This window comes from Cydia strobilella, chromosome 26 (assembly GCF_947568885.1).
Source record: "Cydia strobilella chromosome 26, ilCydStro3.1, whole genome shotgun sequence".
Taxonomy (NCBI): Eukaryota; Metazoa; Arthropoda; class Insecta; order Lepidoptera; family Tortricidae; genus Cydia; species Cydia strobilella.
Window position 1 is genome coordinate 50785 of NC_086066.1, and position 23989 is coordinate 74773.

The following is a 23989-nucleotide window of genomic DNA, read 5'->3' on the forward strand; positions in this document are numbered from 1 at the left end:
AGGTAACTGTGACTAATACATAAGTTATAGAACATTGATAAAACTACTGGTAAATGCACACCACCCGCATGCTTGAGATGCTCAATACTAAGGCCGTCATGTCCCGGTGATTTTCCCCTATGCATCTGACTAATTTTACTAGCGACTTGCTTGGCCGAAAATCTAACGAGCGGGGTACCGACTTCATCCTCAGTATCAAGCATCCCAAACGCTTGGCGTGTGGATCCATCTGTGAAGTGTCGCTGGAAAGCATTAGCGATGGCAGTGGGTTCCGAATAGTTGGCGACGCTCACAGGAAGGCCCGCCCTAGGATTCAATTTAGCGGTATTTTTCCAGAATTTTCCAAAGTTCCGATTCGAATAATTTTTAGCAATAATGTCCATTTTTATATCATGCTCATGCTTTTGACAGTACTTCAGCTTGTTTTTAAAAAGTTTTTTAGTTTCACTCATCTTACTGTAGATATAACCAGAAGTCGGTTTACCATACACTACCCACCATTGAAACCAAAACCGGGCCTCCCGGTGAGCCTCACCGACGTGTAAATTCCAGCCCGTTATGTACCTATTCTTTCCACGCTTAACATACTTATAAGATTCTTTCGCGGCTAATTTGAGTACAGATATAATGTTATTATACAAATCTCTTAACTTATTTTTATGATCGGTATTTGAACACATTTTATCTGCACAGGCAGAGAATTCAGTAGGAAAGTGAATAAACTTTAGTTTGTTCGTACAATAATTTGTATATTTTTCTACTTGTAACAAATCCCTTTCTCCCCATTGCACCCTATCAATCGAACACGATTGGTTAGTTTGAACTTTCGCCTTAATCATCTTAAAATCACATTCCAATAACAAAGGGTAGTGGTCGGACCAATATACGTTGTATAACACCGCCGCACTAACAACCGTGGAACGTGCAGCGCTTGTCACCACACAGTGATCAAGCCATCGTCTAGATCCGTGGGCATCACTGACAAAAGTGTAGGTATCACTCGGTAACATATCCATATCTACACATGACAGGTACTGTTCGGAGCAAAAACTTAAAAGTTCCCGTGAGAACGACTCACCCGGGTGCGCGTTGAAATAATTTGGAATTGCTTTTAGACAGACTCGCTAAAGAGAACAAAAGTTATATTATAGTCGGCGACCAAAATATTGATTACATGTCAGATAATATTAATAACTTTTCTAATAATTTAATCTGACAGTGTTATGTTTTATACATGATCAAACGAACTTCAAAGTGAAGTTCGATCAGTATTATATGAGTAAGCTTCATTCGAAGATATAAAAACCAGGTAGTCCTTTAACCTACTAGGCAACTCATCGCATGTTTAAAGTAGGTAGCAAAAACTTTAACTCAAACAGGTCTATCCCTACTTTTTCACCTAGTCTTGATGGTGCGCGCGGCTTGCCGCCATTGCTCATTATTTTTAGAGACTTTACTTTCTAAAGCAAAACTTTCTTTCCGGGTATAGGGGAGGGAGGGTAGTTATATCTTCGAATGAAGCTTACTCATATAATACTGATCGAACTTCACTTTGAAGTTCGTTTGATCATGTATTATATTTCTCAAGCTTCATTCTTCAGATATAAAAACCAGGTAGATGTTAAGAGTTGAAAGTTTTGCTGCATTCTTTCCCATTATCAATATTATCATAGCATATTTATTTCTGAAAACATATTTGTAGGAATAATTATCTACCATGTACATATGTGTATGTTATACACAAGTTTACTGTTCCAATTGAGTTATAAGGCATTGTTAAGAAACACGGGAAAGTTTAGCAATGCAGGTTCAAAAAGGTATACATATATTAGGTATAGCCAGGTTGTATATATATATATATATATACTTTTACGTATTAGGATATTTAAACAAAATCTAATTTGTTCTTCATAAAACCTAATTGACTAGGATTCCATACAATTTGTGGTCAACTTTGCATTAAGTTTAATTCGATTTGAAAATGTTTAATACGAGTAAACTCATAAGACATATGTCCTTTTGTGAAATGTATTAAAATTCACTAGCAGTGCTTGTCCGCGATACGGAATTTTTGAAGGCTCAGAACAGTACACTATTGATGACAAGATTCAGGCTCGTCTAAGTGTAATTATCTACGAAGATAAGACGTAATTTAGGCTAACGATACAACCCAGCGTTACCTCCAGACAGGGTGGGGTACGCTGTGGCTGTGATGTCTTTCCCCGCGTCTTGACGCTTATGACGCGTAGGCCGTGTGATGTCTGTCTCACGACGACTCATCTTGTTTACGATGATCTCTGAGCAGACGACGACAATGAGAAAATTCAGTTATTAGGCGCGTGCACGCGCAAATCGGCTTACAGCAGCTCCTGATCAACGAATAGTGACACGACGTGCAATGGACAAAGACTCACGCGGCCTAGCGCGTTTTCGAGAGCTTCAACTTAACAAAAAAACATGTATTTGCTCGAAACATGTCTAACGTCGTTTTTAAGTCCTTTGATTTACCCAAGAAGAATTATATTTTGATTATTATCAAATTACTAAAAAATCCACCACGTTCCTGAAATCTAAAAAATATATGAACGTGCATAAATTATGCTTTCTGTTCAGTTATTAAGCATAAAGCATGTCATATGTGTGGCATCACCAAAGGTATTCTAAACAAAAATAATTTATAAGACTAGCAGTCTACTCAGCTTTCGAAGTAATCTTTCAAATAAGATTGTAATTTACTCAAACTCAAATGTTTATTATTGCGCTCATATTACATATAATGAATGGGCCAAGGTCCATTAATGGTAACAGAATATTTATTTATCATTTAATTATATATACGTACCTAATGTACATATATTCGAGCTATTAAAATGCATAATAATATCCAGTTAAACCTGAGTAGGTAAAATCAGCGTTTAACAAACATCATTAGGAATTAATTTAGTATACATTTATAAATGGCTGCATGTGACGAGTACCTTTAAATAGAATATATAAATGATATGAACCTTTTTTATTTTATTTAAATTACTCTTATTGACCGCAAGGCGCGATTGACCATATTTTCACAAATATTGGTGTAGCGGCTTCTATTCTCGCAGCGCGAACGGGACAGCACAGCAATCAACCACGCAATCAATGAAATGAAATGAATATCAATCCACAGAAATTCAGATATTAAGCATCAAATCTAAAAACTTATGCTCTCCATTCAAGTATTCGCTCTGCAAGGAACGAAAGACTGTGCGACGTAATGTTGTATATTTTTAAAATGTAAACATTAAAGCCGGAATAATAAAAAAAATTGCCTTTGCTGTATTGCTACTATGGTTGTATTGAGAGTTCAGAAAACAAATATTATATTAAGTGGATTCATCTTAATATTTTAATCCATGACTTATGTCATGAATGTGCTATATTAATGACATAGCGGTATTGCAAGTGGTGGGTCCCCACCAACAACAGTTACTAAACTTATAATATCAAGGTACATATATTTTAAACTTGGCAAAAACTTATTGCATGGTACCATCGTATTGATGATGGCTGAAAGTGTATCGCGACCGACACATGAGAGTTGAACCATAGGTGCATTCGTCATTTATTGATTTTTTACGGTTTCTATTAACTTCTTAATTATGTATTTATATTTTTAGGTGCATAATCTGAGGGTGATCCTTTAAAAGATAATCGGAAGGTAATCGTTTTGTAGTTTTGATACAGGTTAATAGGTATTTACCTAGTTACCCATTATTTACGACCATAAAAATAAATATTAAATATCTGTGAGAGATGCGAACAAATATATTCGTGTGTGTATTTAGCCAAATTGTACCGAAACCGCTTTATCATTAACTCAGTTAGATGGTACTCTAATGGTCACTTTGTCAGGCTTCGGCATGAACTTGTATTCATGAAGAAATAAGCGTAAAACGTGTTTGCGTTTGTTTTTTAGCTTTAGTTGTAAGTTTAGTTTTTTGCATGCCAGATGCTGGTGAAATATGTGTTACTTATGTATAATATTGTCTGACCACCTTTGTACCATATTTCATGCAAAATAAAGTTATTTTCTTTCTTTCTTTCTTTCATATTCAGTACTCACAAATTGTTTCATTGGGTTTATTAGATAGATAATGATGAATAAACCCATTTTCCTGTAATTCAATTCAGTTAGGTGTCTTTGTTACAATTGGATGATTCAAATTATTTAATTATTCAATATCACTTAAAAAAGTAAAATCATATTTTTAAAAAGACACAAGGTACTTAGATACTGACATCGCCTACGGTATTATAAATATATTCATATTTTTATGTATCCCATAACAATATTGGCGTACGTATCCCGATAATTTGTATGGTTATATGCATATATAAACATTCAAAAATAGTCACCAAAATATATGCATTGTGCAGGGTATTACCACTTAGTTTATTCCATTTAATTTGTGGTAAAAGAGATTTTATCCAGCTTAAGTTTAGGAATTTCGATCAGATATACATCACGTGACGTGACGACCTATTTAGCAATTCCCACTTTTAGAGACAAGTTATACTTATGTGGGTAATATAAAAACAATATAGGTACTATTGTATTGTTTCAATTATAAATTTACGAGGTAGTCTCGTGTTTATTCAAATTCAACCTCTGGGCGGATAAAAGTACCGTACTATGGGTTAGGTGTGAGTAAAATTTATTCTGTCACCTATAATTGGATATTAAAAATCCAAATATATTTTATATGTAAGGATTTATTTTAAAAGGCAATGTAGTCTTGTGCCGAACATTTCGGCAGCTAGACCGACGTGTCTCTGACACGCACAAATCAAAAATGAACCGCGGAGCGCTGGTGAAAAAATTTAAAAGAAATATTTTTAATTCGAGGGTAGACTTCGAACGTTCTTCAAAATAAAACCCGTAAGGTTTTAGATTACATAAATAGGCCTACATGAATAAAGTATATTTGAACTTGAACTTAAAAGATAATTCTTTATTGCCCATAGAAAAACTTGAACTTGGTGTTTTAAAATGTGCGTGGTTTTGATCGAGAACCGCTATAGATTTATTAAATTGTGTTATGCATTGCTATCGTGTTGACTCACGGCCAACCCCAAGCAAGTTCTATCTTCGTGATGACTCTAGGCCGCCCCCCAGGTTTATAGTTACCAGTCGTGGACTCACGGCCCGCGCGGTACAAAGTAAATGCAAGGTATTTGATCACAAAGTGTAAGTTTTTTACAAAAATAGTTAAAATAGTTACACTTAAGTAAGTATCAGATTTGTTTTTTTTTTTTTTTTTTTTTTTTTTTTTTCAGGATCTGAAGGATCTATTATCACTCGGCAATTTTGCTTGAGTTTTTTCTGTTGGGCCATCTAAAACCAAATAAAAAGAAATCCTCCCTCGTCTCTTTAACACAACACAATATGATTATTTAGGGCCCTTTGTTTCGTTGCGCGCTGTCCGATCTTAATTAAACCTTTGGTTGGTTCACGACCAACCCCCGGGCGCAATCGGTGTTCGAAGTACGAACAGACTTTCCATCGTGTTGGTTCACGACCAACCCCCAAGATAATTTTTTCCTTCGTGTTGGTTCACGACCAACCCCCAGGATGATTTATTCCTTCGTGTTGATTCACGACCAACCCCCAGGATGATTTATTCCTTCGTGTTAGTTCTCGACTAACCTCCAGGATGATGAACAATTTCAATAACAAATATATTTTATATTGCACAACGAATACGAAACGAATAATCCCACAGCTTACATCTCGTATAAATTGTATAATGTCTGCACTAAGTGCACTACGTATAGGCATTTTAAACGACTTTGAAACAAAATTATGATTTTACGTGCGTTCGTTGCCTCGCAAGAATAAAGAATGAGCAATGGCGGCAAGCCGCGCGCACCATCAAGACTAGGTGAAAAAGTAGGGATAGACCTGTTTGAGTTAAAGTTTTTGCTACCTACTTTAAACATGCGATGAGTTGCCTAGTAGGTTAAAGGACTACCTGGTTTTTATATCTGAAGAATGAAGCTTGAGAAATATAATTGTTTTTAGCTGTTAATTGGAATTTCATTTTAATTTGACTACAATACTATTATTGATTCTGACATTATATTAACTAGGGTGCCCTCGCCCTAGCAATATATACATTTTGACCGCTTATTTATACTCTGGAAGAGATATTACAAGCTTTTGTTTAACTTGCAATGTACCTATGTAATATCAACAGCAAAACGCACTAGGTCTTGAGTAAACGATTTATTTTAACTCGATACACAACAATGCTTGACCGACGCTTCCGTGGATCCGGCGCCAAACCATCTTGACAGCTCGCGCTCATGACAACCGGCCTGTCAGTTAGGGGCGCGTTCCGAACTCCGCTAACAGTAAGTATGTATGTAAAATGTTTGTAAGGGTCAAATCTTGCAAGTTAAATTTGACCCACTTCCCGGTTTCCGATGAAGCTGAAAATTAGCACACATATGTAAGTCGTGTGACAATGCAATCTTATGGTACCATGGAGCTGATCTGATGATGGAGACAGGAGGTGGTCATAAGAACTGTGATAAAAATAAAACAACGCAACCTAATTGTGTTTGGGGTTTTTAGAATTGTCTCGATGAGTATTAGTTGCCTGTGGTAAAAAAGTACAGTCAGCGATAAAAGCTTGTACCAAAAATGAAATTTTTGCCAAAAACATATTTTTTTGATATTGTTAATATTTTGACATAGGTAGGTAATTTTTTTACATTGTATTTAGTATTACTATTATTCTCTGACATTTTATTTCACTGTATTTGACTAATGTCCAACCTCTGTATGTATTTCTTAGTTTTATTTGCAAGAAGTTAATTTAGTTGTCAAATTTCCTGCTAGATGTCGCTGTACCATTTTTAACCCTTAAATGCATGATTTTTTGTATAACTTTTTAATAAATTGAAATAGATGTGTCATGCTGTATAAAAGTAATAAATGTGATTTTGGATAGCTGCATATTGAGCCACGGACCATCAAATATACGATGCATATATACATCATTATGCATTTAAGGGTTAACTTTTTGTTATGATTGTTTGCTTGTTTATAATTTTATACTTAATACTTTATTGAATTTATTATCTTTTACAATTTGACGATCTTTTTGTGAGTTAATGTTATTTAGAAACATTATGACATTGTTAAATATCATGTCATTTCCAATAAGAAATAAATTAATCTATTTATCTATCATAGGCTATGTACCGTTGGCTGCGTCCGGTTGGTGGCGCCGACCGATCAGTTGATTACAGGATTTCTATAAGCGAGCACGTTTGTTTGTCTTCCTGCCTCCTAACCTCCAAACTAACACTCGCGCCGAGGATGGGGATACCTACCTGCTACCTGTAGACATGACACACTTTGATTAGTGTTAAGTGTGAGTTCGTAATTCATTTTATTATGTAGAAGGCAAACCAGCAGACAAATCTCCTGATGGTAAGCGATTACCGTCGTCAATCGACACCCGCACCATCAGAGGGGTTGCCGCTAAACGCAAGAAGATGTATCAATTCGCTCTTCACACTAGTCAATGTGCAAACGCTCTTAACACTAGCACAGGGCGGACACGCTATACATCAAAAATCACTCTCGTTTCTATGTGTAAACGGCACGTCCGTACACGCGTCATGCGTCATAGTGTGAGTTGCTTAAAAATAGTACTGAGAGCACGCCAGAAGTCCGCCAGATTTCTGTCGCGGGGCGAGGTAATTCGAGTCGGGGCGGGGCGGTGCGTGGCCGTTCCGTATGATAATACTATTACGTTCACGACGGCCGTGTGTCGCGCGAGTGGCTAAAAACGAGTGAGTCTAAACCGTACAATTAATCATACCGTTTATACAAAGCATAATTTTAATTATTATAGCAAGCAATAATGAAGTACCTAGAGTTAGACCAAGATAAGTCTGCATCGATTTTGATAGCACACGCAGTGCAAGTGTTATTTATACGTAAAAATTACATACAAGTTTGATGTTTAAAATAACACTTGCACTGCGTGTGCTATCAAAATCGATGCAGACTTATCTTGGTCTAACTCTATTAAATAATAAGGTGAGAGAAAAAACGAAGGGTTCCATACGCAAAAAAGGCTAAATTTTATTCTGTTTTTAGTATTTGTTGTTATAGCAGCAACAGAAATACATCATTTGCGAATATTTCAACTGTCTAGCTATCACAATTCATGAAATACAGCCTGGCGATAGACAGACGAACAGTGGAGTCTTAGTAATAGGGTCCCGTTTTTACCTTTTGGGTACGGAACCCTAAAAAATACCACTGGAAGATGAAATAAAACAAGAAGTAATAATGAAATTTGATTTTATTAACAAGTTAAACCTAACTTACTTATAACATTATTATTGTATACGCGGCGCCTGTACGAGTACAGACACGGACAATTGTTGAGGGTTCACTTTACACTGGACATTGCATACCGTTAGTATTGACAACCAAATTAGCATCAAATTGATGGATCAACAATTAAAGTCCGTGAGCATACAACGATAAACCGTCCCGTCCGTGAAGTTCAGTTCAAAATACAGAGTTAGAGTGAAATGAAATTTGCCTGTGAAGCCGGTGGTCCTGGTTTCGAATCCCGGTGAGGGCATTTATTTGTGTGATGAACACAAATATTTGTTCCTGAGTCATGGATGTTTTCTATGTATTGAAGTACGTATTTATCTATATAAGTATGTATATCGTCGCCTAGTACAAGCTTTGTTGTCCTGACATTTAAAAAAAATCGTCCAGGAAATGTCAACTTAATTTTGTCAGGATATTCAAGGTTTTAGATGGTATGTACCTAATACATCATATGGACACAGAACCGCATTTCTCTGTTTACATTTTGGAGCGTTTTTAATATTAACTTTACAGCTAGGAGTATATAACCAAACGGAGCCGTCACGTCTGTAATTTGCTGTACAAAAAAGTCTGCCAATTTTTGCGGGGGAGGGGAACGTCAAATGTATACGTAACGTCAAAATAGCCATGTCAGATAAACGTCAGTCCTTACATTGTGTATGACCATTGGCCGACTATTTTCGACATAGGGGAACGCCTGTTAATGGCTACTCCGTTTGGTTATATCCTCCTGGTGCTACAATGATGCGAGCACCACTAAGAGTGTTGTTCAGAGCTAAGTTATATTTTGCCTTGGCAACAGAAAAAAGCTTTGATTAGGTAAAGGGTTCACATCATATTGCGCCGAACTTCAATCTTTGAATCTTTGGAGGTTATTTGTCAATATCTTGTCCGTTATGTTATACACCGTGGGCTGGTGAAACCCGAGAGATTTTAACCACGCATTCCCGAGGTCATAAGGAGCAAAAAATGTGACGTTTTTAACAAAAAGGTACCATATTGTCGCTTGTTGATTTCTAATTGAAGCTATATGGAAACAGCGCCTTACTGACAAGCGATAATAAGTACGCTTTTGGTTGAAAATGGCACAAATATTATATTAATCACAATTAATCAAATGCCGTACCAAAATGCTACTAGAGACTCAACCCTCACAGTTTGGTCAGTGATAACAAAAGCACCCTGTATTTAATATGTCTGTGTCTCACGGAAGTTTTGTTATAAGGTAATATGTGACTTAAGACAAGTGAGAATATTTATTAGCCAAGCAAAATTACAACTTAGTTCTGAAATACGTAGTTCACCGGCGGCGGCCGTCTGTATGGCATCTTAGTAGTCTTTCAGAGTATTATACAAATAAATATACAAACTTATACCACTTTACACTTACTATATACTTATCAGAGACCAGCAACAATTCAAGTCGTCATCTCCATACACAGGTATGGTTTAATGAAAACTACATTAGTTGCAGTTCCATACATTTTTCAAAAACAAATTTATTTTAAACTTTATTAAAAATATTAAAACGGGTCACTCACTTGTTTTAAATCGAAGATTGCATCCGAGATGTCCGCCAACGCGTGCTCCCGTTCAAGCTACTCGTTATGGAGCGAAACATGCAGACTCCGACTTAAAATACGTGAGTGACCCGTTTCAACATATTAAATCCTGTCAACCGGGGTGAATAGGGATGGCTGGGGTGAATATGGACAAAACTTAAAATGATATTTATTTGAAATTTTCTTTAAAAAAAATCCACATAGATTGTACCATACAAAATCTACTATTATTTTCAATTGAATGATACAATTCGTGTAGGTATTTTTTTAACAAATTGTCAGCTAAATCACATTTAAAGTTTTGTCCATATTCATCAAAGTCATCCGTATTCACCCTGGTATTTTTATAGAGATTTGAGTATTTTTGAGAGAACGCGAATTTGTATAGAGATTAACAGTCTTTATAATTAACTTCTCTGTTAACAATTAATAAAAAGTAAAATTGCAACTTAAGATTACCGAACCAAATTTTATTCGATAGCGTCCGTTGCGTTTGCGTTGTCTTTTTTTGTATGGGATTTTGAACAGCGCGCCAAGCGGGACGTTTTGGAAACTCAAAATCCCGTACAAAAAAAGACATAACGCAAACGCGTACACGTCACGCTATCGAATGAAATTTACACTAGGGGTACAGTCGAAGGCAAAAATATCGATCCAGACAAATGGCTCAAAAATATGTGAACACGACTTTATTGTCTAAGGTGCAAGAGCGTACATATATTTATAAAACTTTGGGAATGTATATATATTTTCTCAAAAATGGACGGCAAAGTCGACGTTGCCGGTTAAAAAGTAGGTCGCGAAGTGCGTAGTTTATGGTCGTTGAAAAATTAAAAAGTTAAAAACATTGCAATAATTGCAGTCTCGATTTCGGGACTGCAATGTTGCATACAAATTCCATTACTTGTCGAGTTCCAAACTTTTTAAAAGTTGAAGTGGCCATATCAAATGAAGGCATGGGTCCATTAAACAGCCAAACAGATGATCAGTACTTATTATTATAATTTTGGTACCGCGACTATTTAGGTATCTCAAATAGGTTGGCGTATTTTCAGAAGAAAAATACACTTCAATTTTTAATTTAAAAAATAAAAAGGCGGCAAAGAAAATCTTTTAACTTTTTTCTGTGAAAATATATACATAAGAACGTTGCTTCTGTAAAATATTTCTACTGTATTTGTATTTATTGCGCCGTTTTTGAGAAAAGCACTATAAATGACTCGGCTGGAAGCACAGAATAACTAATAGTACTACCGTACAGAAAATTCACTCCTTCACAAAAGCCAGATTTAGGTATAAAATTATACCTACACTCGCCGCCTGCAAGCTAAATTGAAACTTATAACCGCGCAAGAACCGTGAATCTTCTTTGCGCGCCGCAGTTTTATGACCGAGCTGCGAGTGTCGGCACGGGGTTGTCACGCCACAAGTTTTTGTACCTATACCTACTGATTTATTATTTTTAAGATAAATATGTAGGAATTACAAACGTTGATTCTGTAAACATAAAATTTTAGCCGGGGATAGTATGTCTGATTCTCACGGAAGTAGGTATGCCACATAAGTACTTATTCCTTTGAAAATATGTCGGTCAATATAGTCCGGAATTTAAAAAAAATGATTTTTTCTGCTTCCTTGTCCTTCTGTTTATTCAGACATCCGTAAGCAGAACATTCTTTTATACAGATTAGATTGCGATTTAGGTTTCGAAGCCATTGCGTATTTTCAAATTTTTCAATTTTGCGCGAGCGCCAGTTGAGCACGTGACACGACTATCGTGCGAGCCGAGCGGCAGCCCACTGCCATACACCTGCCCGGGCGGTGCGCCGGCCAAATATACCTAAACTGCGCAGTGACACCCCCCTGCTGGAAGGCTACTTGCTGGCTGAGGATTCGTTTTAAACGGACTCCCAAGGTCGTCCGTTTAAAACGAGTAGCTACTTCCGAGCCTCGACAATAATGTACTATTATGCCCTGGACTGTACAGTAGTTATCCTAGCAAAACTGGAGTTTTATGACTACTGGCTTAGGTTAGGGGGTATCTACAGAGTAATTGTATTGTAGTTTGTAGTTACCATATTATATTAGTGCGTTTCGTTGCAACCAAATATTAATATCGTTGATTTTTTTATACCTTAGGGCTTAGATAATTTACAAAAAAGCGGAAACATGCTTTATTATTAACGGGGTCCCTTTGTTTGACATAATTATTGAAATACATAATGTAATGATTGTCATATTATAATTAGCCATAATTCTGAAACCGTTAACTTTTCAGGATTTTCCTCAGGTTATCCTATAGATAGGTTAGGTTAGGTTTGTTTTATGGCAATCCTGAAAAGTTACGCGTTTTTAAGAAAAAACAAATTATGACTAATGATAATTATGACAATCATTAGTCATTACATTATGACTTTCAATAATTATGTCAAACAATAGAGACCCATTATTAACATATTAAAACGGAGATTTTGATGCGGGAATGATTTTGTGTATTTATAGCTTTGTTGATTGTAAAATAATTGCCAAACTATGAATAAAAATAAGTTGTAAGCTCCAAATGTGCTTAGAAATGTTAAAATAGTACCATCGGTTTTTACCTATTTTTTGGCTAGTGTCAAACATCCCCGCACCAAAAACCCCGATGTATGATTATTAACAACAATACAATAAAGAAAATAATCTCGTGATAAATCTTTCCTCTTTCTCTGTACAAACTTTCAACCCTCTTTTTAGAATTTCGCACAATATGTAAAATCAAATTATCTACACACGTGTAGAAACTTAAGAATAATGTTCGGGTTCACATATGTGACGTTTTCAACCAAAAGGTATCACATTGTCGCTTGTCGATAAGGTTGATTTTTAATTGAAGCTATATAGAAATAGCGCCGTACTGACAAGCGACAATAAGTACCCTTTTGGTTGAAAATGGCACATATTTTTGTCCTTTTGCGTAAATATTTTTGACATTAAACTGTACTCATATGTATTTGTGCTAAGACATACTTTAAATTTAATTGCAACGAAAATGCATCATATGGATTATATTATAACAATTCATTATTTAAAATCCAAATAAAAACTTGACTACAATAATAAAACATTTAAAATCTAATAAAATATCACAGAATAAGAAAATAACACCGCGCGCCGCCGCCAGCTTATTTATATATTTATAATGTATATATTTATTATACACGCTTACACTAGTATTTACAATAATGTATAGTGTTTATATAATATGTATAATTATATATATATTGGTTCGCAGCCCACTTGTCAGTGCCCGAATATTTACTGACCATTTACATACATTATATATTATATTAAATGCGTCCCATCTTACATTATATACATTAATTAATGTGACTGATAAAAAATATGCTAAAACTGCTTTGGAATACGCGTCTGAATTTACGAGTAAGTATGTGTTTAGTTGAAATAAAATGGAAATATGATATGACAAATAATAGTCACTAGAATTACCAATTAGGGTTCATCCACATATTACGTCACAGCAACAGGGTGGTCATGAAGTGTGAAAGTATGTATTAAAGACCTATCTCTTTTCTATGAGAGTATGGCAAGGGGGGATGGGGGGCAAGGGGGGCGGGTCTAAAAATCGCAATTTAGCGTGATGTAATGAATGAACGACCCCTTATGATAAACATAACAGAAAATTGACAATGCGTACAGACAAAACCGCGTTCTTCGAGGCGTGGGCCCAGCTGTGTGCAGTAGTGGGCCCAGCTGTGTGCAGTAGTGGGCCCACGTGTGGGCAGCAGTGGGCACTAGTGGGCGCGCTACGCGGGTGAGATCAGGGGTCACCGCTCCGAGCACGACGACTTTCTGTAAAGGAAATAATGAATAGGAAATGTTACAAACAATTCTGAGACTAATTGTGGCGTTCCATCAGAAAAGGGTCCTTATGCTTCATGTGTAATAAAGACTATTCTATCTTAATTTCTGTTGGAATTTCAGATAAAAAGGTTTAAGGTCTTTTCTGTGTTGGAAAGCCACAATTTACCGGGGGACGAATGGTACCCTATTCAATTTGGGCATTTTGCTAACAAAAATTAAAAAAAACCGGCCAAGTGCGAGTCGGACTCGCGCACCGAGGCCGAGGGTTCCGTACTTATTGGTATTTGTTGTTATAGCGGCAACAGAAATACATCATACACACGGGTCGGACGCCCGAGAGATCGCTCCGCAGCTTTTAATCATAAAATATATAAAATGTCGCTTACAAATATCGAAAGTGATGTGCAAAAAGTGCTTCAACATGTGTCTAAACTAGTGGATAAAGTAAACCAGTTGGAAATCGTTATTAGCGAGCAAAATGTGAAAATTTCTCAGCTTAGTCACGAGCTAACAACAAAAATGGACGGTAATCAATCTACCCCCAAGTCTCAGCCTAAAAAGCCAACGATCACTCCGGCACTAGCGCACCCGCGTCCCCTGCGGCAAGCGCGCGTCAACGCAACTGCAGCGCTAACTCGTGCGGCACAGAGTCGAAAGTCGACTACTCCGGCGACGGCGCTTACGCCCCCGACACCGGTTGCAGACGCAACCGACGCAAACTCACCTGCAAACACTGAGAACGAGATACCTACTGTACCTGGGTTAAATAACATAAATGTATCCCTAATGAATCCTGAAATTCAGCACAAAACAAACCCTGAACCGGCCGTAAAATTCTCACAAGCATCGCCCATCATTTCTGATTTATTAGAAAATATTGACGGCACGCAAACATGGCAAGAAGTACGGCCACGAAAGAAAAACCGAAAAGTCGACCGCAGATCCGTTATCAAAGGAACCGGATCGGTTGATTCTGAATTGCAATCAATGGAGCGAGTAAGACGCATTCATGCATGTTTTTTTTAAGGCCCAGACTACACCCGACGTCTTACTGAGATATATGAACAAGAAAAATAAATGCGACGACTACAAAGTGGAACAGCTTACACTAAAGCATAATTACTACGCCTCGTTTTCAATAACCCTACCTAACGACAAGTACGACTATTTTATGGACCCGAGTAGCTGGCCGGCAGGAGTCGAAGTCAGTGAGTGGTTTCGTGGCGGCGCCCGGCGCGGCAGACCTGCGCCCGGCAGTGCCACCATCAGCCCGAGGGCCTAAACACAAGGATACCGCCTTAGCACCCGTAACGCAGCGGAGCAGTAACGACACGACTATAACAATAATGCATCAAAACATCAACCGACTTGAGAACAAAACCTATAAACTTGAATGCGAGTTACAACTATATAATGAAATTGACATATTATGCCTGACAGAGCACTGGCTCCAGGCTGATCAAATATCTTCTGTGAACATCTTAGACTACAGCCTGCGAGCCCACTTCTGCAGACCTAACCGTAAAGGAGGAGGTGCTTGCATCTACGTTAAGTCAAACATGATTACTATGGAGCGACAAGAGGTCAACAACCTATCAGTTGAAATGAACTTTGAAGTGTGTGCGATAGAATGCATCGGCCTGGACCTGGTAGTGGTGTGTATCTACAGACCTCCGAGCGGTGATGTACCCTTGTTTCTATCTAAATTAAATCAACTACTTAGCATGCATATATTTAAAACATCTAAAGTTGTACTAATTGGAGATATAAACATTGACTCTCTTACAAAATGCAATAATACAAAAAACCTTACATACCTCCTAAAACAGTTTGGATTTAGACAAATTAATGAAAAACCAACAAGAATAACTGACACTAGTCAAACCTGTATTGATCATATGTATTCAAATTTAAATAAATCACAAATAATAAATGTTTCATGTGTAAATATGCATTTATCAGACCACCTATGCCTTATTATGTCTGTTAAAATTGATAAAAATATTGCAACAAATAAATGTGTAGAAAAGAGACAATTTTGTAATAAAAATTTCGGTAATTTTAAATTAAGTCTTAATTTTCATGACTGGGATGCACTTTTGTGTAAAAGTTCTTGCCCTAGTAAACTTCTTGAATTAGTATTAAATGTAATTAAACACTACTTCAATGTACATTTTCCTCATAGAAAATGCGTTGTAAAAAACCATAAAAATGTATGGGTTAGTGATGATATATATAGATTACGTCAGAAAATTCATTCCTATAAGCTAAAACTTTCACACAACTCGAATAACGAACAGTTTTCTAACTTATTGCAACTTGAAGCGACTTACTCGAGTGCACTAAAAAGTACACGAAGTAATTATCTAAACGAAAAAATATCTAAGAGTACTAATAATATGAGCCGAAATATATGGAGAATAATTTCTTCTGAAACTTGTAAGAATAATAAGCGAGGAAACGGCGCGCTAGACGTGCTGGTGAGCCGGTCGGAGGGCGCGAGTGACGCCGCGCGCGCCGCCGCGGCCGCCGAGCGGCTCAACCAGCACTATGTGTCGGCGACTCACGGTCACGGCGGAGTCAAACCATGCATTAGTGATGCACTTGCATATCTTGAGCATTACCTGCCCCCGGCACCGTTAAAATTTAACTTTGAATTATTCACCCTACAAGAAATGATAAAGTCTGTTAAGGAAATTAAACTTAAAGAATCAAAGGATGTGAATGATATGTCAACCCACATATTGGGATACCTACCTCCAATTTTAGTGTCCCTATTATTAAAGTTATTTAATGATTGCGTTCTTACGGGAAAATTTCCAGATGCACTTAAAATTATAAAAGTGCAACCGGTATATAAAGGAAAAGGTGAAATGCATCTTCCAAAATCTTATCGTCCAATATCGTTGATTCCTATAGTGTCAAAAATCTTTGAGCGCCTACTTAGTGCCAGAATTCTAAAACACCTAGTCTCCAATAATGTTATAAATGAGCATCAATATGCGTATCGAACGGGCCGCTCGACTGTGAGTGCGGCGCGCGACGTCGTGGCGCGCGTGCTGGAGCACCTGGAGGGCGGGCGGCAGGTCGCGGCTATATTCTGCGATCTCTCGCGCGCCTTCGAGATGGTCAACCACGCACTGCTTCTGGCGAAGATGTCTCGATACGGTATCGAAGGCGAATTTCACAAATTAATTGAATCATTTTTAAGCAATCGTAAGCAGTGTACCTACGTTTTAAATGCAAAGTCTAAGCTGGAAACCATGGCTGATGCTGCTGTCCCCCAAGGTTCGACAATGGGAAATTACCTGTTCCTTTTGCTCGTCAATGATATCACATCGGCATGTATCGGCCCAGAGTATGTTATGTTCGCGGACGATACATGCATCATAGTTAATGCAGAAAATTTCTTAGACTTAAAATTCAAACTGGGAGAAGTTATGAAACTAATATCTCGCTGGTTCACAGTCAATGGTATGTGTCTAAACGTAGATAAAACGAATATAATTCACTTTCAGCTGCGCAAAACTAACAACACAAAGCTCGACATAAGTTTGAACGATGTACTAGTGCCGCAAGTCGATAGCGTAAAATACTTAGGATTTGTAATTGATGAGGGGCTAACGTGGGCGTCACATATAGATGAAACTTGTAACAAGCTGTCTTCAGCGTCCTATGCATTATCTAGGCTGGCTCCCAGTCTGTCTATAGATAATATAAAGAAAGCATACTATGGATATTTTCATTCCATTCTAACCTACGGTATCGATTTGTGGTGTACCGCAGCCGATCGCGACAAGATCTTTAAAATTCAAAAACGTGCCATCCGGGTTATTGCTAGAAAACCTGCTGATTACCCGGCACAAGAATTATTTAAAAAACTCAAAATCTTAACTTTGCATAGCATTTACATCCTTGAGGCTTGCAAGTACGTCAGACTGAATCTAAGCTCATACATGAGCAGCGCGCAGCGTGTTGGCTGCGCCGCGCGCCGCCGCCCGCACCTGCTGCTCGCGCCGCGCGCGCGCCTGGCCAAGACGCGCAAGTCGCTCGCCGTATTTGGCGTTAAAATCTATAATGCTCTTCCGGCAGATATAAAAAATTCACCAAGTGATGCAATCTTTCTTAGAAAACTTAAACAATATCTCCTAAGCATGGCCTTTTATAGCACTGATGATTTTTTCAAATCGTAAAGTAGATATCATCACTAATCCAAACGAATTACAAGTAATTAATTATAGATATAAATATATAATAATTAAATGAATGTAAATATATAATAATGAAATTAATGTAAATTTATAATATTAATATAAATATGTAACAATAATTAGTTAGTACCTACCCAAAATGTGTTATGTAAATTATTGACTTGTAAAATGACTGCCTTTTACCAATAAAACATCTGAATCTGAATCATCTGTGAAAATGTCAACAGTCTAGCTGTCACGGTTCATGAGATACAGCCTGGTGACAAACAGACAGACGGACAGCGGAGTCTTAGTAATATGGTCCCGTTTTTGACCCTTTGGGTATGGAACCCTAAAAATAATGTTTAATGTCTTGGTCACTTATTTGAAATCGATATCTTGAGTGGTTCTCGAGATATTTAACGATGTGAGAGACAGACGGACGGACAGCGTCGCACCCTAAGGGTTCCTTCTGTACCATCTTGATCGGGAACCCTAAATAAAAACCGGACTAGGGCGAGTCGGACTCGCCCATCGAGGGTTCCGTACTTTTTAGTATTTGTTGTTACAGCGGCAACAGAAATACATCATCTGTGAAAATTTCAACCGTCTAGCTATCACGAGATACAGCCTGGTGACAGACGGATAGTGGAGTCTTAGTAATAGGGTCCCGTTTTTACCGTTTGGGTATGGAACCCGAAGAATTAATAAAGTTAGTTGCGTCTCACCCTCGGCGCCGGACGGAGGCCGGGCCTCACGCGAAGCCCCCGCCCCCTCCCCCTCCCCCGCCCCCACCCCCACGCCCGTAACTGTCCCTGTAACATTCATATTATTATTATTCACATATCAACGGTTGTAACTTGTTTTGCATAAAATCGTTTTATAGAATGTAATGTTTCGCAAAATTTTCATTTCATAGAAAACATATTTTTATACAAAGGGTCGCAGCTCCAATCTAACCTAACCTTTTTTTCTGTTAGACCTAATAATGGGTTCTACACGATGACCTTTTAGCTGTACCTGAAATGTTAACGGTTTTTGAAAAAAAAAAGTTTCTATGAAATGAAAATTCTGCGAAACATTACATTCTATAAAACAATTTTCTGTGAAAAAAACGGACACCTATGTCGACACTATTCGTTTTTAAAACAAATATGTTGTGACTGTTGTGTGTAAATCATTAGTTGTTAGATTGAAATAGATTAAATATGTTTCGGAATAGAGGACATTAGTACCTGTAGTCGTGCGTCTGGTGCGCGGCGTGGCTTCCGTGCGCGTGCGCGTGCGCGTGCGCGTGCGCGTGCTGGTGCGCGTGCGCAGGCTGGGGCCGGTACAGCGCGCGCGCACGGCGCGGGGAGGGGGAGGGGGAGGGGGAGGGCGTGCGCGCGCTCCGGGACAGCGCCGCCGACGCCGAGCAACGAGCTGTTTATATTATAACAAAATTTATTGTCTTAAAAAAAAAACGTCATTCAAAAAATTCTTTTTCTACTCGTCGAGACTTCACATGCAACACTACAACCTTACTCTTTTCAACGTTGGATAGTCTGTGGCACTTCCGACTCAAGCATAAGAATTTTATCGATACGGTTTAGTCAATACTATTTTTTTTTAATAGAACTTCATACATTTCGATAAAATATTTCTTGTTTAAGGAGATTCGATTCAATGCAAATTAGCCTACTTAAACGCATCTGCTTTGTGATTGGTTGGCCAACAAAAACATTTTATTTTATGTTATAGTAGAAACAATTGCTTCATAACTCAGAAACGCGCATGTGACACCCTGCATATAGCAACATCCATACCCTACGAAAACCGCTTAGCGTAGCTTGTTAGTCTCCATAGGCTACGGTGGCCAAAATCGAGAAAAAAAAACTGTCTTAAAATGTAATTTAGCTTGAGCAGGTACCAGGGCCTCACTCGTTACTCCTCGGTGTCGTTGACCAACCCGCCGGGGGCGCCGGGCGCGGCGGCCGGGGCATCGGTATGAACTGTATGAAGGTATCGCGGGCTGCGGCAGCTCGCGTATCTTAGCTGTATACTTTTGGTTTGTTTACCTATATGATTCTACTAGTTGAAAGTATTATTTTTTTGTCTCGTAGAAAAAGTATTGTATACAATAGTGATATAATCAAGCTTTTCAATCTCGTACCTTAACTTAAGCAACTCAGCAAGCTTCGTTGCTTAAACACGGTACTCGACTGAAAAGCTCTCTATTATATCACGATTGTATAACATACTATTTCATTTCTCATGCTCTGAAAGTGGGTCGTTATTGTGTATTGAAATTAGAACTTACGGTCCGGGCGTCGTGGGGGGTCAGCGGTGGCTGCCGGGTCCTGCCTGGGTGCCGACAGGTGCGCGCTGTTGGAGGGCGACGGGGAGCCCCGGGAGCGCGAGCTGCCCTCGGGGGGCGCGGGGGGCGCGAGGGGCCCGAGGGGGGGCGCGGGGGCGGAGGGCGCGGGGGGCGGGGGGATGGACCCCGAGGGGCCCGAGCGCGCGCGGCAACCGAACGACGAGTAAGCTGGTGGAATACGCATAAAAAACATAATGTTCCATGACCATTTATTTTATTGTTATTAATGTTATTATAAATAATCATTTTGTTCGATAAGCATTTACCCACTTATACATTGACCTACAAAAAGAGCATACCGTGCATACCTAAGATACAAGTAAATATTTACTTAGTTTATGTATTGTTATCAAACTTATCAAATTTCCATTAGCAACAGAGAATACAAATTTGTTCAGTATTAAAGTTTTTAACTTGACCTTCACTTATTTTAAATTGAATCTGTGAATGTACTAGTATTTAAGTAGAGTCTGTTCGGAAAGAGAAGTCGTGGAATGTATGAGCCCAATACTTTCCACGACTCTTCTCTTTCTGAACAGGCTATTAATTGTATAATTAATTAATTACGATTGTATCAATCCAATTAGCATAAGTTTTAAATGAATAAATATTATCTTATGTTATCATATTTTAGTAAACCGGTACTTTCTCCATACAAAAATACCAATATTATTACGTCTTTCTTTTCGTTCTTTGATTTATTATTTATTTTTAAGAGGATGTCTAAGAATAACAAGTTATTAACTTAATACATGATATAGTTCTTTTTTTTTATACCACGTCGGTGGCAATCAAGCATACGGCCCGCCTGATGGTAAACAGTTACCGTAGCCTATGGACGCCTGCAACACCGGAGATATTACACGCGCGTTGCCGACCCTTAACGTAAATAGCGTAAATAGCATAAAATAATTCAAAATATTAGGCTATTTCGGTTTTTTTAATACCGGTTCCGAAGTGAGTTCAAATCTGCTGATTGTACGTATTTATGTGTGTATGTACATGTACGCACCCCTCATGACGGACAGTTCGATGGCGGCGCGGAGCTCGTCCTCGTCGCTCCGGCGGGAGCTCGACTGCAACACAACACACTTTGTTACATAACACTTCATTCACTTCAAAGAGGTCATTGACTCAGCTAGTGAGGCAATATTTGTAAGCAAAAGAAAATGCTAATTTGTTTAGCTTGTTACACAATAAACGAATTTATATTCAGAACTGCTGATGTCCCAAACTGATGTAATTCCAAAAATAAATTAAAACAATGTAAAATAACTGACTAATTTAATTAAAATATTGTGATAATTAACTCTATAAGAAATGTAATATTATTCAATTAACTCTATTATGTATTATTGTGATAATGATGTGTATGCTGTGTGACGTGTAGAATTATTCATAATTTTATCAATAAATTTCTCATTCTCATTCTCTCATTCGCTCAATTTAATTATAATCATTTAAAAGTGCTTGTCGCTAGGCCTATTTGAATAAATAATATTTTGACTTTGACAAAGCCAAATATTAGAATTACTAACGTCACATTTAAAAAAAACAGACATGTGCGAGTCGGACTCGCCCACCGACGGTTCCGTACTTTTTAGTATTTGTTGCTATAGCGACACCAGAAATAAATTATCTGCGAAAATTTCAACTGTCTATCACGGTTCATGAGTTACAGCCTGGTGACAGACACGACAGACAGACGAACAGTGGAGTTTTAGTAATAGGGTACCCTTTGGGTAACAACGACAGTTAGTATCACAATGTAAATACGAACCTGCGAGGCGTCTCTGTGCGCGGGGTGCGCGGGGTGCGCGGGGTGCGCGGGGTGCGCGGGGTGCGCGGGGCGCGAGGCGCGCGCGGCGCGGGAGCCTGCACGCGCACGCGCACGCACGCACGGAATATTACATTATTCATTCAATCAATATTACAATATTTACAAGACGATCTTAAGGGGCCCACTTATTATCAGTCCGCCGGACTCATCAGTTGTTTGGAACTTTCAATTTTTGTTCTAACTGACAGGCTGATAATCCGGCGGACTGATAATCAGTGGAACCCTTTACCCAAAATGACCTCGATCCCACAGTAAGCCATATAAGCTAAAACGAGCGCTATGTCCCTTTTTTTACTTATTTATTATTATTATTATTATAAGTCTTTTAAATATATAGTTATTATTACGTAGTGAAAAAAAATACACAAGAATCTTCGCCGAAGTTTATAGTCGTTTTTTTTTATTGTTTGTATGGCCAGTCAGCAAAGATAGTTGACTCCCTTCGGAAGTATAAAACTCCCGCGAGACTCAAACATATTAAATTTTTTTTTCAACACACTTGCTCAAAACGACGTTTTTATTCCACCGATTTTTGGCTCAAAATCCTAGATATCAAACACGCGTGCTCTTTCAGTGTATTATTCCACTCGTGCTTTTTCATTATATTATCCGACTGAGTTAAGAAGCTAACTGATTGCTAATAATATGCATGGAAAGGGAGCCTTCTTTAATTGGTCGGACTGGCGGGCACCGGCGCGCTCCTCGCGCCTGCGCGGTGCGCGGCCCGGCCGGCCCGCCCGCCGCCGCCCGCGGCCGGGGCGAGGGGCGGCCGGCAGTACGAGTATGACAGACGCAACACACAATACTAACTGTAATAATTTTTAAGAAAAAAAAACCGACTTCAATGGGGGATGCCGCTGAAAGCATTCTTAGATTCCAGACAATGAAATGAAAAAGACAGCATCTTTTGCCTAATTATGTAGAAAAGGAGGTAATTGGACCCACTTTTCTAGTAGCATTTCGTTTTTGTAAGAGTCGCAGTTCTAACCTAACCTACTTTTCTGGTAGCATTTCGTTTCTGTAAGGGTCACAGCTCTAACCTAACCTACTTTTCTGATAGCAGTTCTGTTCTGTGAGAATCGCAGTTCAAAACACACCCACCCACCAAACCCACTTTTCTAGTAGCATTTCCGGGTCCGGGTCTGGGTCCGGATCCGAGTCCGGGTCCGTGTCCGGCTGTCCGGGTCCAGGTTTGGGTCAGAGTTCGGTCCGGGTCCGGGTCCGAGTTGGGGTCCATGTTCAGACCCGGGTCCGGGTCCGAGTCCGGGTCCAAGTTTGGGTTTGGGTCCATAAGGAAGAGAACAAATCGCCAAACGTGAACTATGTGTCATTGAATAGTTCCATTCTGATCATGATCAGCAGTTCCACTTCATCAAATGTCACTTTTTTAAATGTAAATGCTGAATTTGTTGATGAAAATACAAAAATCACTATATGTATGCCTTTCACATTTGAGGAGTTCCCTCGGTTCCTCGTGGGTCTCATCATCAGAACTCGAGCTTGACAAAAATATGTCTTAAAAACTTAAGTTGCTTAACAAACATAAAGAAGTGGACAAATCGCCAAACGTAAACTATGCGTCATTAAAGAGTTCCATTCTGATCATCATCAGCAGTTCCACTTCATCAAATGTCACTTTTTAAAATGGAAATGCTGGATTTGTTGATATAAATACAAAAACAGCTATATGTATGCCTTTCACATTTGAGGAGTTCCCTCGATTCCTCATGGATCCCATCATCAGAACTCGAGCTTGACAAAAATGTTTCT

At 38.4% G+C, this 23989-nt stretch overlaps 1 protein-coding gene and 1 long non-coding RNA gene across 2 annotated transcripts in view; both read right to left on the reverse strand.

Moving 5' to 3' along the window:
- Positions 1 to 8345: 8345 nt before the first annotated feature.
- On the reverse strand, positions 8346 to 18845 carry LOC134753210 (uncharacterized). Its single transcript, XR_010128799.1, has 2 exons — positions 18752 to 18845; positions 8346 to 13821 (listed from the first exon to the last, which is right to left on the reverse strand). It is a non-coding gene; the product is annotated as an uncharacterized LOC134753210 (long non-coding RNA).
- A 406-nt stretch (positions 18846 to 19251) lies between these two features.
- LOC134753001 (BTB/POZ domain-containing protein 7) overlaps positions 19252 to 23989 on the reverse strand; it is a 43227-nt gene continuing 38489 nt past the window's right edge. Inside the window, exons 26-29 of the mRNA XM_063688762.1 lie at positions 22160 to 22254; positions 21392 to 21455; positions 20323 to 20547; positions 19252 to 19445 (exon numbers count right to left, since the gene is read on the reverse strand). Of these exons, the coding sequence (XP_063544832.1) occupies positions 19252 to 19445; positions 20323 to 20547; positions 21392 to 21455; positions 22160 to 22254 (578 nt within the window). The remainder of the gene's footprint in view (positions 19446 to 20322; positions 20548 to 21391; positions 21456 to 22159; positions 22255 to 23989) is intronic.